General features: G+C 43.0%; 1 protein-coding gene across 1 annotated transcript in view; it reads left to right on the top strand.

Annotated features, from left to right (window-relative positions):
* The window catches only part of PRKAR2A (protein kinase cAMP-dependent type II regulatory subunit alpha), a 94,138-nt gene that overhangs the window by 76,196 nt on the left and 4,437 nt on the right, over nt 1–13,505 (top strand). The window contains exons 7-10 of the mRNA XM_047773741.1: nt 2,167–2,268; nt 2,740–2,814; nt 7,835–7,900; nt 13,276–13,417. Of these exons, the coding sequence (XP_047629697.1) occupies nt 2,167–2,268; nt 2,740–2,814; nt 7,835–7,900; nt 13,276–13,417 (385 nt within the window). The remainder of the gene's footprint in view (nt 1–2,166; nt 2,269–2,739; nt 2,815–7,834; nt 7,901–13,275; nt 13,418–13,505) is intronic.

The following is a 13,505-nucleotide window of genomic DNA, read 5'->3' as shown; positions in this document are numbered from 1 at the left end:
GCAGCAGCCATCATGATCACTAAACTTAGTCTCTACCTCTGCTCCCATTCTCTCTTGCTTGAGTGAAAGTCAGTAGAAACTTTCTTAGGGAACTTCTGCAGTCACAGAAAAGGGTAGCATTATTTTTCTCTTTTGAACTTCAGGGCTATTTGCTTGACTTTGAACACTTGCTGTCTAAGGGAACTACCATTTCATGGTAAGAGTTTCCTCTCCATGGCTCCATTGGAAGCTCCCTGAAAGCTAGGTTGGTGTCTGGTGCTTTTGTGTACACTCCACAGTCCCAGGAACTGGCCTCACACATGGAGAGTTCTGGGACCTGTGAAAGCATACATAGAAAGGGTTGGAACACTAGTAGATAAGTCACTCTAAGATGTATTAGTTGCTTAGTCTTTAGCTAGAAATACAGTTTTGGGCTGCAATTGTAGTAATCTCTGAAACATTATAGATGGATTTAGAAATATTTTAACAATGTCTACTCAGACATAAGGAAGGAAACTTTATGATCCCATTGTCTCAGTCTTGATTGTTCTCTTTTCACAGCACTCTTGGCTTAGATTGGCCCAGAACACACATGGAACTGAATTCTAAAGATAATGGAGAAATATTCCAAAGTATAAAAGTAACTTTTTAAATAATACATCCCTGGCTTGGACTTCAAAAAGGGCAAGTGATGCAGCCCATTAGAGTAATCAGAAATTGAATGGCTCTTTTCAAGAAGACTAATGAAGAAGAAAACGGGAGAAGAATCTGGCTAAATACCAGAGAGTAGACACTATTTGTATAGCAGTTTAGGAAGGGAGGGTAGTGTTGGCTGTGTAGATGACTTCTCCTGTTAGGCAGATGAAACATGGCATGAGATTGGACTAGGGAACTCTGTGGCCGATGGAATATGAGCTGGTAAAACCTGTTTAGACATCCAATTCAGTTGTTCTCTATGTGTTTTCCCCACCCATCCCCCACCCCATCATTAAGAATGCTAAAATAGCAAACCTACCTCTAAACATGCCCTTACACCCTTGCTGTTTTTCTTTTTCCTTTAGGATGTCATTATTGTACTTTCCAAAATGTTTTTTTCTATTCCTGAGAGCCCAAGGTAGAAGAAAGGTACAATTAACTTAGAAACAAAAAACCACTTACTTGTTTAGGAGTCTAAGCAGTTAACATTCTCCTGGCTATGTGTTCCTCCGCATACATGCATACACAAAGCTGAGAAGTATCAGACTATAGCTGTGGTTAACTATCTTCTAAGTCTGAATCCGTGACTTGCTGGGGACAAGATATCTTTCATATGCCTGCCTTCCATCTTGAGTTTCCTTCTCTACCTCTCTCTCTCTCTTTTTTTCTTTTTCTTTTTAAGGCCACAAAGGTGGCATATGGAGGTTCCCAGGCTAGGGATCGAATTGGAGCTACAGCTGCCAGTCTACACCATAGCCACAGCAACACCAGTTCTGAGCCGATTCTGCAACATATACCACAGCTCATGGCAATGCTGGATCCCTGACCCCACTGAATGAGGCAGGGGATCAAACCCATATCCTCATGGTACTAGTCAGATTCATTTATGCTGCGCCACAGTGGGAACTCCTCTCCATTAATTTAAATTCTACCTCTCCTTCAGGTCCTAGACAAATTTATATTTTTGCATCAAAATTACCCTTGATCGCTCCAGGCTATCGTGATCTCTGTCTCTTCTCAGAATTCTTGTGTAACTTGCTTTCTCTCTTTAGTTCATCTAGCATATTTCATATGCTGTCCTGAATTGTAGATTTTTTTATTCCTATAAATTTTGTCTTGTCTCTCCACTGAGATTGTAAAGTCCATGAGGGCAAGAACTATCTGGTTATCTCCTTTTTTAAAGGAGCATCATTTCACATTGAACTGTGACCGTGATCTCACAAATGTTTGATTGGGAGTTACTTATTATATGTTCTATTTATGACCCATAGGTGGCTCCTGTTGAGTACTTGATAGCAAGTTACAAGTACTGTCTGGCTCAGGCTGTAGGTCTTTTCCTTCTAGTCATGACTCAGATTGAAATATCATTAAGCATTCATTTGACCCAGTGCTTTCCATAGACCTTTAATCTTTGCTGTGGCCTAGTTAATTAAACCTCAGATGCTCTCCTCTCACAGGCATTTATCAGAATTTTCATATTCTTTCTTATAGGACCGTGTGACTTTTAGAAGAATCATAGTGAAAAACAATGCAAAAAAGAGGAAGATGTTTGAATCATTTATTGAATCTGTGCCACTCCTTAAATCACTAGAGGTAAAGTCTGGTTTTTTTGTAGGTGTTTTTTGTTTGTTTGTTTGTTTTGTTTTGTTTTTTCTTTTTGTCTTTTTAGGGCCACACCTGCGGTATATGGAGGTTCCCAGGCTAGGAGTCTAATTGAAGCTGTTGTTGCCAGCCTACACCACAGCCACAGCAATGCCAGAAACAAGCTGCGTCTGCAACCTACACCACAGCTCATGGCAACACCAGATCCTTAAACCACTGAGTGAGGCCAGGGATCGAACCTGCAACTCCATTGTTCCTAGTCAGATTTATTTCTGCTGCGCCACAACGGGAACTCCCTAAAGTCTGTTTTTAATAAAGCAGATGGGGATTTAAGAAAAGCCATTAAAAGTATTCTCTTGTTAGGTTTCCTAAATCATACCTTGCTAGCCTATTTCTGTGTTGTACAGATACCATCTGTGACTTTCATTTAAGATATTTTCCCTTGTATGTTCATTGTTTCAGGTGTCAGAACGAATGAAGATCGTGGATGTGATAGGAGAAAAGATCTATAAGGATGGAGAGCGCATCATCACACAGGTGAGTGGGGGTCTTGGGCAGCTCCTTTCCGGGAAGCCATCTTCTGAAGGACTAGTGCACCATTTGTCCTCCTATTTGGGGTTGCTCATGTTGTGAGGTTGTCAGGCACACCTCTTGCAGAGTCTTCTGAAGCCTATTGATAGGTGTTTCACTGACTTAGGTACATCTCTTGGCTCCATTCATCTTTCCTTAGCATCTGGTCTTTGCTCTTTTGGATCTCATTTCCTTTAACCCTAAGTAAGCTTCATTTATTGCTCTCAAAACTTGGAGAAGGTCTAAGGGTTGTGCCTTTTACTTTCTCTCTGTTTGGCATAAAATCCCTCTTAGCTAATCCAACACAAACCGTAGTCTTCAGTCTTCAGTGAAGGATCAGATTTGTAGGTGTCTGTAGCGTTTCCTTTGTACCTTTTTCTCAGGTTATTTTTGGGTATCGTAAGGATCACTATACAGTAGACTGGAACATTATGAGTGCTATGTAATAATTTTCCTTGTCTATTATGTTTGTGTTCCTAATCATACATGAAGATTATTATAGACTTTTCCAGGTATAAAACTTCTCTCCTGTGGTTCTGGCAAGGACACTGGGGAGATATCTGGTTGGTCTGGGTTGGGGAATGTACCCATCCTTGAACCCAGAGCTGGAATGAGAAGGAGGACTGAGACTGATCAAGCCTAAGTCCCCATTCCACCCTTGGGGCCTGTAGATGGAGTTGGCCCAACAAGTGCCACAGGGATTAATCAGGCTTATCATAGAAGGAGAGAGAGATGCTCTGAGAAAAAGGACTAACAACAAAAAAAAAAAAAAGTGGCATCTCTAAATGCCTTTGTCTTCTAGGCACCCCCACTGTTAATAATTCTTTTAATGAGAAATTTGTTTCAAGAGTTCCCATTGTGGCTCATCAGGTTAAGAACCAGACTAGTATCCATGAGGATTTGGGTTTGATCCCTGGCCCTGCTCTGTGGGTTAAGGATCCAGCATTGCTCTAAGCTGCAGCATAGGTTGTAGATGCACCTCAGATCTGGCACCACTGTGGCTGTGGTGTAGGCAGGCAGATGCAATTCCAATTCGATAACCTAACCTGGGAACTTCCACATGCCACAAGTGCAGCCCTAAAAAGAAAAAAACAGTAACAATAATAAGGAAATTGATTTGATTCTCTAAACATTAAGATAAACAGGACCAGATATAAGTGCTATAATGAAGGAACATATAAATGGCAATGAGAATATAGAAAAGGAAGGATTCCCCATAATTTCATGCAGGGAATGCCCTTTGAGCTAAGCTTAAAGAACAAGTGCAGTTTCAGCAATTGAGTTCAGGGAAAGATCTTTCAGGGCGAAAAAACAATATGAGCAAAGGCCTATGGGTGTGACCTGTGTTCTAGAGCAGGTATCCTGGTATGGTGAGAATGTAAGGCTAAGTTGCAGGAATGGGACATGTTGACTAATCACATTTGCCTCTGAATTTGAGGTGTTTCACTTTACCCCCAGAGTACATCTGCTTCATCCTGAAAGTCAAAAGGTATGAAAAACCACAGTGGTAATGAACCTGACTAGGATCCATGAGGATGCAGGTTCGATCCCAGGCCTTGCTCAGTGGGTTAAGGATCTGGTGTTCCCATGAGCTGTGGTGTAGGTCACAGACTTCAGCTCAGATCCTGTGTTGCTGTGGCTGTGGCATATGCCAGCAGCTGCAGCTCCACTTCAGCCCCTAGCCTGGGACCCTCCATATGCTGTGGGTGCAGCCCTAGAAAGCAAAAGAAAAAAGTGATGCTATTGGCTATAGTGCTAATACCTGAAGCACTCACCTGGGCCCATACTACTTGAGAGCCTCCACAGACATTTCCCCCTACAGAGCCAATGTCTTGGCTGGACCAGCTCTTCTGTTTCTTATTATGATTATAAGATGCACCTCAGCAACAACCATCAGAGAACTCTGAAAAAACAAGGCTTATTACTCACATGTCCTGGAGGACAGGACCAGGGCCACACAGCAGGGTTACAGAGAAAAGCCTGCATATGTTCATGTACTGTCCTAGAGTTCTGCCTTTATTGCAGAAGAGGGTAGTAAGCCCAGAGTTTTGTGGGTTTACCCTTTATTGGTGAATTTCAAACATAAGAGCAGGAATTAAGTTGCAGAAGCTAAAAATAGGGTCACTCAAGTGGTTTTCAATTGATCTAGGAGTGGTTACATAGATGTATACAAATGTAAAAATTCATCAAGCTGTAGCCTTGAAATCCATTTTAAATTATGGATTGTTATACATCTATCTAAACAAAAGGCTCAGATACCACCCTTTACCACTTCTCACTTTTGTGGTTCTTCTCCACCACTCACCACCCTCTTCTTGGTCAACAAGGTGTTTCCACCCATTTGCACCTTTATTGCTCGATGTCCCAGCAGCACTGAACACACTGGTAATTACAGATTCTTTTATGAAACTCTCTTGTTGGACACAGAAACAAACTTCTCTCTTGCTCCTACTTAGTTTCCTTCATGGCTTCCCATCTTTTTTTTTTCTTTTGTCTTTTGTCTTTTGTCTTTTTAGGGCCACACCTGTGGCATATGGAGGTTCCCAGGCTAGGGGTCTAATTGGAGCTGTTGCCACCGGCCTATGCCACAGCCACAGCAATGCCAGATCTGAGCCGAGTCTGTGACCTACACCACAGCAACACCGGATCCTTAAACACTGAGTGAGGCCAGGGATCAAACCTGCAACCTCATGGTTCCTAGTTGGATTCGTTTCTGCTGCGCCACGATAGGAACTCCTAATTTTTTTTTTTTTTTTTTTAATGGCTGCACCCACAGCATATGGAAACTACCAGGCCAGGGGTTGAATCTGAGCGGAAGCTGCAAGCTATACCACCAGATCCTTTAACCCACTGCCCTGGTCCAGGGATCGAACCCTTGTCTCTGCAGTGACTCAAGCCACTGCAGTCAGATTTTTTTTTTTTTTTTAGGACCATACCCATGGCGTATGGAAGTTCCCAGGCTAGGGGTCCAATCGGAGCTACAGCTGCCAGCCTATACCACAGCCACAGCAATGCAGGATCCAAGCCTTGTCTGTGACCTACACCACAGCTCATGGCAACGCCAGATCCTTGACCCACTGAGTGAGGCCAGGGATTGAACCCACATCCTCATGGATACTAGTCGGATTCGTTACTGCTGAGCCACAACAGAAACTCCGCAGTCAGATTCATAACCCATTGCACACAGCAGGATCTTCCATGGCTTCCCTTTCTTTATCAGTTCCTATCATGAAGCTATTTGTATTACACAAATAGAAATTGGTGATTTGGCTCTGGTGGATGTAGTGTACCTACCGAACAAAGAAGCACAGAAACCCACAAACACCTCTTTATAAAGGTATAGCTTCCACTCACGGGGGCAGTGATTATTATATGGTGACCTGACACTAGTTTAACTCGGGAATGTCAGCCTTAGCTATGTATGGTGCTTGCATGGACTCTGTGTAGTAGTTGAAGGATATGAAATCTAGACTTCAGAAGAAATGTAGATTCTCATTGAAGACCTAAGACCTACATATAATGAAAGTACATGATTAGTATTGAATTATCCATTGTCGGTGATCATTGCTTTAGAAGTTAAGTGAAGACTGAAGTGTGCCTGAAAGCCTCTTCTTCCACATCTGCTTGCCTACCTCTCACCTCCTTCCAGCCTTTGTCTAAATTTTCCCTTCTCAATGAAGCACTATTGTATAATCTAACATCTCCTTCCTGAGCACTCCAGATCCCACATTCCCTGCTCTACTCTTTCACTATAGCTTATTGCCTTCCAATACAGCAGCATAATTTACTCATTCATTATGTTGGTCATTTATATATAGTTTGTTTATCCTGCCAGACTGTAAATTTATAAAAATCTACAAGGGTAGGGATATTATTTGTCCATTGATTTATCTCACATGCTTAGAACAGTGCCGGGCACAAAATAAATATTTAATTATTTGTTGAATTGCCTGAATGACTGGTCAGCTAAGTGGTTTAAGTAGGAATTCCTTTCATAGCTTAGCAGTTAACAAACCTGACTAGGTTCCATGAGGATGCGAGTTTGATCCCTGGCCTCACTCAGTGGCTTAAGGATCTGGTGTTGCTGTGAGCTGTGGTGTAGTCACAGACATGACTCAGATCCCCCGTTGCTGTGGCTGTGGCGTAGGCTGGCAGCTGCAGCTCCAATTCAAACCCTAGCCTGGGAATTTCCATATGCTGTGGGTGCAGCCCTAAAAAAAAAAAAAAATCAAAACAAGAGAGTGGGATGGGCTGGGAGCTTGGGGTTAATAGATGAAGACCGTTGCCTTCAGGATGGATTAGCAATGGGATCCTGCTGTGTAGCACTGGGAACTCTGTATAGTCACTTATGATGGAACATGTAATGTGAGAAAAAAGAATGTATACATGTATGTGTAACTGGGTCACCATGCTGTACAGTAGAAAAAATGCATATAATGAAAAAATAATGAAAGGTAAAAAAACAAGCAAAGCAAAGCCTGAGGCTCATAAGGGTGACATCAGCCCTTATCAAAGCACTTCGCTCACTGAGACAGGGCTTCCTCCAGATCCATCCTGTCCTCTGGAGAGCTGCATTTGATGGTCAAGATTATACTTGGGCCCCATGACCCAGGGGTAGCCAGGAGTCACCATGATATTATCTGTAGTAGTCTTAGCTACTGATCCGTTGTCAAAGGTTTCAATAGATGAGCAACTTGAGCAGTAAGAATAGTGATGCTCTGTGCAGTTACCAGCCTGGGAATATTCATGGAGATAAATGTGAATATACCATGTTAGGGAGTAAGAGATGTTTGTCACTCATATTTGTACCAATATCCCTAGTGATCAGGATCCTCTCATTTTGTTCTGAATTTGTTAGCCATTGATTGGCTTATAGATCTGGAAAATAAATTCAAACTGGAGCTCAGATAATGAAAAAATGATCTATTTTTGTGTCCCTCTTCAATATATATGAATGACTCTCATCTGACCTCTTCTCCTTTTTCAGGGTGAAAAGGCTGATAGCTTTTACATTATAGAGTCTGGTGAAGTGAGCATCTTGATTAAAAGCAAGGTGAGTTTACGTGTAATGGTGCATGTTATGCCAGGGGAGGTCCAGATGCCAGGTGCACGCACACAAAGTAACTGTTGGCTTTAGATAATGCGAAGTGTGCTTAGTACACCAAACCCATCATTGTTATGTAAGACATGTGACTGGCAAAGACCAGTGTTAAGCCCATTCATTGATAAAGATTTCGTATATTTTTTGTTGTTCCTACTGCCTTTGCCTCTGTTGTGTAATCAATGATAAGAGAAATATTGGGCTATAAATCAATAAGAAAAAGATAAGCACTCTAATAGAAAATGTTGAGGAATTCCCGTCATGGCTCAGTGGTCAACGAATCTGACTAGGAATCATAAGGTTTTGGGTTCGATCCCTGGCCTTGCTCAGTGGGTTAGGGATCCAGCATTGCCGTGAGCTGTGGTGTAGGTTGCAGACATGGTTTGGATCCTGTGTTGCTGTGGCTCTGGCGTAGACCAATGGCTACAGCTCCAGTTGGACTCCTAGCCTGGGAATCTCCATGTGCCGCAGGAGCGGCCCTAGAAAAGACAAAAAAGAAAATGTTGAAATTATGTAATACAAACTACATGTGAGTGCTGAATATGAAAAAGCTTCCTTTTTAATGCACTGGGAAGGGAAGTCTCTAGGACAATTATTTTTGTGGGTGTTTGATGGAAGACCCAGGAAACAGAGTGAGAGTGATTTTTACTGTAAATCCATCATCATCATCAGATTTCCTGTTTCAATTATTTTTGGCTTTTTTTGGTTGTTGTTGTTGTTGTTGTTATTGTTGTTGTTGTTGTTGTTGCTATTTCTTGGGCCGCTCCCGCGGCATATGGAGGTTCCCAGGCTAGGGGTTGAATCGGAGCTGTAGCCACCGGCCTACACCAGAGCCACAGCAACGCAGGATCTGAGCCGCGTCTGCAACCTACACCACAGCTCACAGCAACGCCGGATCCTTAACCCACTGAGCAAGGGCAGGGACCGAACCCGCAACCTCATGGTTCCTAGTCGGATTCGTTAACCACTGCGCCACGACGGGAACTCCTCAATTTTTTTTTTTCTTTTTGGCTGGACCCCTGGTACATGGAAGTTCCTGGGCGATAGATCAAATCCAAGCTGCAGCTGAGACCTACACCACAGCACCTGCTACACTAGGCCATGTAGCCGTAGCTCCAATTTGGCCCCTAGCCCAGGAACTTCCATATGCCACAGGTGCAGCTATTTATTTGTTTGTTTGTTTGTTTGTCTTCTCAGGGCCAAACTTGAAGCATATGGAGATTCCCAGGCTAGCCACCTACACCACAGCTCACGGCAACGCCAGATCCTTAACCCACTGAGCGAGGCCAGGTATTGAACCCGTGTCCTCATGGATCCTAGTCAGGTTCATTAACCACTGAGCCATAAGGGCAACTCCCGTATGCAGGTGCAGCAATTAAAAAAAAAAAAGATGTGGTTCAGACCTACTGAATCAGAATCTGCATTGTATCAAAACCCCCAGGGGGGAGTTCCTGATATGGCACAGTGAGTTAGTGATCTTGCTTTTCTCTGTGGAGGCACCAGTTTGATCCCCAGCCCAGCAAGTGGATTAAGGATCTGGTGTTGCTGCAGCTGTAGCATGGCTTGTAGCTCTGGCTCAGATTCTGTCCCTGGCCTGGGAATTTCTATATGTTGTAAGTGTGCCAGAAAGCAAAAAAAAAAAGCAAAAACCCAGGGTACTGGTGTTGACAACACAGGCTGATAAGTGCTACTCTGGAGAAGGGACTACTAGAAGTTTTCTGGTGGGCTAGCAAATAAGGACTTGGCATTGTCATTGCTGTGGCTCAGGTTCATTCATTCCCTGGCCCAGGAACTTCCACATACTGCCAGCGTGGCCAAAAAAAAAAAAAGGGACTATGTGGGCATAAACATGTCTGCAGTCTGGAGTATGCTGTAGAAATTGGAGAAAGAGCATTAGCTCGAAAGGGGCAGATGAACTTCAGTGCAAACAGGTCAGGGCAGAAATATGTGGAAAAGGAAGGGTCAAACCATGTAAGCTAGTATGGTACTTTTGTGTATTTTTCTAAATTAACCTTCAAAAACTTCATTGCCCGTGGCATAAAGTGATTCTTAGAGATTGAGACTAATTCTTACTAATAAGTTATAAATAACTTTTTTCTTTTTTGGTCGTCCCTCGGCATGTGGAATTCCAGGGCCAGGGATCAGATCCCAGCCACAGTTCCAACCTACACTGCAGCTGCATCAATGCCAGATCCTTTAACCCACTGTGCCAAGCCAGTGATCAAACCTGCATCCTGGCACTACAGAGACACCGCCAATCCCATTGAGCCACGGGAGGAATTCCTAAATAATATTTTACCTAAAGAAGTTTATGCTTAGCTTAGCAGATGGATTTGTTTTTAAAAATAATAATAATAAGGGAGTTCCCGTCGTGTCTCAGTGGTTAATGAATCCAACTAGGAACCATGAGGTAGTGGGTTCGATCCCTGGCCTGCTCAGTGGGTTAAGGATCTGGCGTTGCCGTGAGCTGTGGTGTAGGTTGCAGACGTGGCTCGGATCCTGTTGCTGTGGCTCTGGTGTAGGCTGGCGGCTACAGCTCCAATTCGACCCCTAGCCAGGGAACATCCATATGCCACAGGAGCGGTCCAAAAAATGGCAAAAAGACAAAAAATAAATAAATAAATAATAATAATAAGTCCTTGCTGTGGCACAACAGAGTTGGTGGCATCGCTACAGTGCCAAGACACAGGTTCAATCCTGGCCTGGAATGGTAGGTTAAAGGATCCAGCATTGCCACAGATGCAGTGTAGGTTGTAACTGTGGCTGGGATCTGACACCTGGCCCAGGAACTCCATATGTTATAGGGCAGCCAAAAAAAGAAAAAAGAAGAAAAGAAAACTTGATGCTGCATTTGATGGCTCAGCGGGTCATTGCTTTAAGAGGATTCATGTTTGATCCCTGGCCTCAATCAGTGGGTTAAGGATCTAGCATTGCTGCAAGCTGTGACAGATGCAGCTTGGATCTAGTGTTGCTGTGGCTGTGGCACAGCCTGAAGCTGCAGCTCTGATTTGACCCCTGGCCTAGAAACTTCCATATGCTGCACGTGTGGCCATAAAAAGAAAAAAAATAATAAACTCTAGACAGTAAATTTAAAAAAACAGGAGTTCCCATTGTGGCTCGGCAGTTAACAAATCTGACTAGTATCCATGAGGATGCAGGTTCAATCCTTGGCATTGCTCAGTGGGTTAAGGATCTGGCATTGCTGTGAACCGTGGTGTAGACCAGCAGCTGTAGCTCTGATTCGACCCCTGGCCTGGGAACCTCCATATGCTGCGGGTACGGCCCTAAAAACACACACACACACACAATAAAAATTTTAAAAAACACATCATATTCAGTAATTTGAAAAGCTCTAAGTATAACCTGATAGATTGCTTTTTTTTTTTCTTTCAAGGTTGAATGTTATTTTAAAAAATATTTAGTTACTTAACTCTTCTTAACAGATGTTGTAGGGGGACCATTAACTTAAAATGCAGGTAGAACCTAGAAATAAAATTTGTCACTGTCAAGTATTGTCCAAGAAAAGCATGGCCTCAAATAAAAAAAGAAGTAGCCCAGAATTGTGGCTCTTTACCTAAGGGAAACATTGACATTATTTAGAAAGAATTAGCAGGGAGTTCCCTTTGTGGCTCAGCGGTAATGAACCCGACCAGTATCCATGTGGATTCGGGTTCAATCCCTGGCCTCACTCAGTGGGTCAAGGATCCAGCCTTACCATGAGCTGCAGTGTAGGTCACAGACACAGCTTATATCCTTCGTTGCTATGGCTGTGGTATAGGCTGGCAGGTAGCTGCAGCTCTGATTCCTAGCCTGGGTACTTCCTTATGCCATGGGTGCAGCCCTAAAAAAAAAAAAAATTAGCAAAAGACCTCGTTTTTTCCCCTGTGCCTCAGATGTTAGCATCTACCAAACAGAGAGCATTCATATATATAGAGTGAGAGAGACATTATACTAAGTTAATATTTAGTATATTAACATTATGTTATATATTATTTTATATATATATTGTTAATATATAACAATATTATACATATCTTCAAAAGAAAAGAGTCTGTACCTTATCTCTTTATTTTTTTTTTTGTCTTTTTGCTATTTCTTGGGCCACTCCCGCGGCATGTGGAGGTTCCCAGGCTAGGGGTCGAATCAGAGCTGTAGCCTCCGGCCTATGCCAGAGCCACAGCAATGCAGGATCCGAGCCGCGTCTGCAACCTACACCATAGCTCACGGCAACGCCGGATCCTTAACCCACTGAGCAAGGGCAGGGACCAAACCTGCAACCTCATGGTTCTTAGTCGGATTCGTTAACCACCGCGCCACGATGGGAACTCCTTTTTTTTATTTTTAAAGTTTTATTGAGGAAGTTCCTGTTGTGGCTTAGCGGTAACAAACCTGACTAGTATCCATAAGGACACAGGTTCAATCCCTGGCCTTGGGTTAAGGATCCAGTGTTGCTGTGAGCTGTGGTTTAGGTTGCACATGCGGCTCGGATCCTGCGTTGCTGTGGCTGCAGTGTAGGCTGGCAGCTACAGCTCTGATTCAACCCTTAGCCTGGGAACTTCCATATGCTGCAGGTGCAGCCCTAAAAAGACAATAAATAAATAAATGCAATTGATCCAAAAAAGTAAAGTTTTATTGAAGTATAGGTGCTTTACAATGTTGTGATAATTTTACTATACAACAAAGTGATTCGGTTATACATATACATACATCTGTTCTTTTTCACATTCTTTTCCCATGTTGGTTATCACAGAATATTGGTTAGAGTTCCCTGTGCTACACAGCAGGTCCCTGTTGGGACCTGTATACATACATATAGATGTATGTACACCTTTCCAAAGAAGATAGTCTTATCTTATCTCTTGATTTTTTTTTTGTCTTTTTTTAGGGCCACACCCATGGCATATGGAGGTTCCCAGGCTACACCAGTGCCACATCAGAGCCATGTCTGAGATTTACACCACAGCTCATGGCACTACCGGATCCTTAACCCACTGAGCAAGGCCAGGGATTGAACTTGCGTCCTCATGGATGTTAGTCAGATTTGTTTTCACTGAGCCATGACAGGAACACTTTATCTCTTGATATTTAGCCAGTACCTGAAAGATGTTAGGACACAGATGAAGCCCCAGGTAAAAGTTAACTCCTCTGATTAAACCAGACCACTGAGATTAGTCCATGCAATTGACCTGGTACAGTAGAGTCTCTGCAAAGTGAATTTCTAGGTAATTGTGTTAAATGTACTGAAAATGGAATGCTAGTGTATGCAACTGGATGTGCCTGGTTGAGATTCTGAAATCAGCCCAGGTCATGTTTTCTACCTACTCTAGACTAAAGCAAACAAGGATGGTGGGAACCAGGAGGTCGAGATTGCCCGCTGCCACAAGGGGCAGTACTTTGGAGAGCTTGCACTGGTCACCAACAAACCCAGAGCTGCTTCAGCTTATGCAGTGGGAGATGTCAAATGCTTAGGTAAGAAAAATTTTTTATGCATTCATGTGTTTTTTCTTAATATACAGTATTTTTTCCCGTCAACAAGCCTCGACTTACTCCACCAGCT

The sequence above is a fragment of the Phacochoerus africanus genome, chromosome 1, assembly GCF_016906955.1.
Source record: "Phacochoerus africanus isolate WHEZ1 chromosome 1, ROS_Pafr_v1, whole genome shotgun sequence".
NCBI classification, from domain to species: domain Eukaryota; kingdom Metazoa; phylum Chordata; class Mammalia; order Artiodactyla; family Suidae; genus Phacochoerus; species Phacochoerus africanus.
This window is presented reverse-complemented; position numbering and strand designations above follow the sequence as displayed.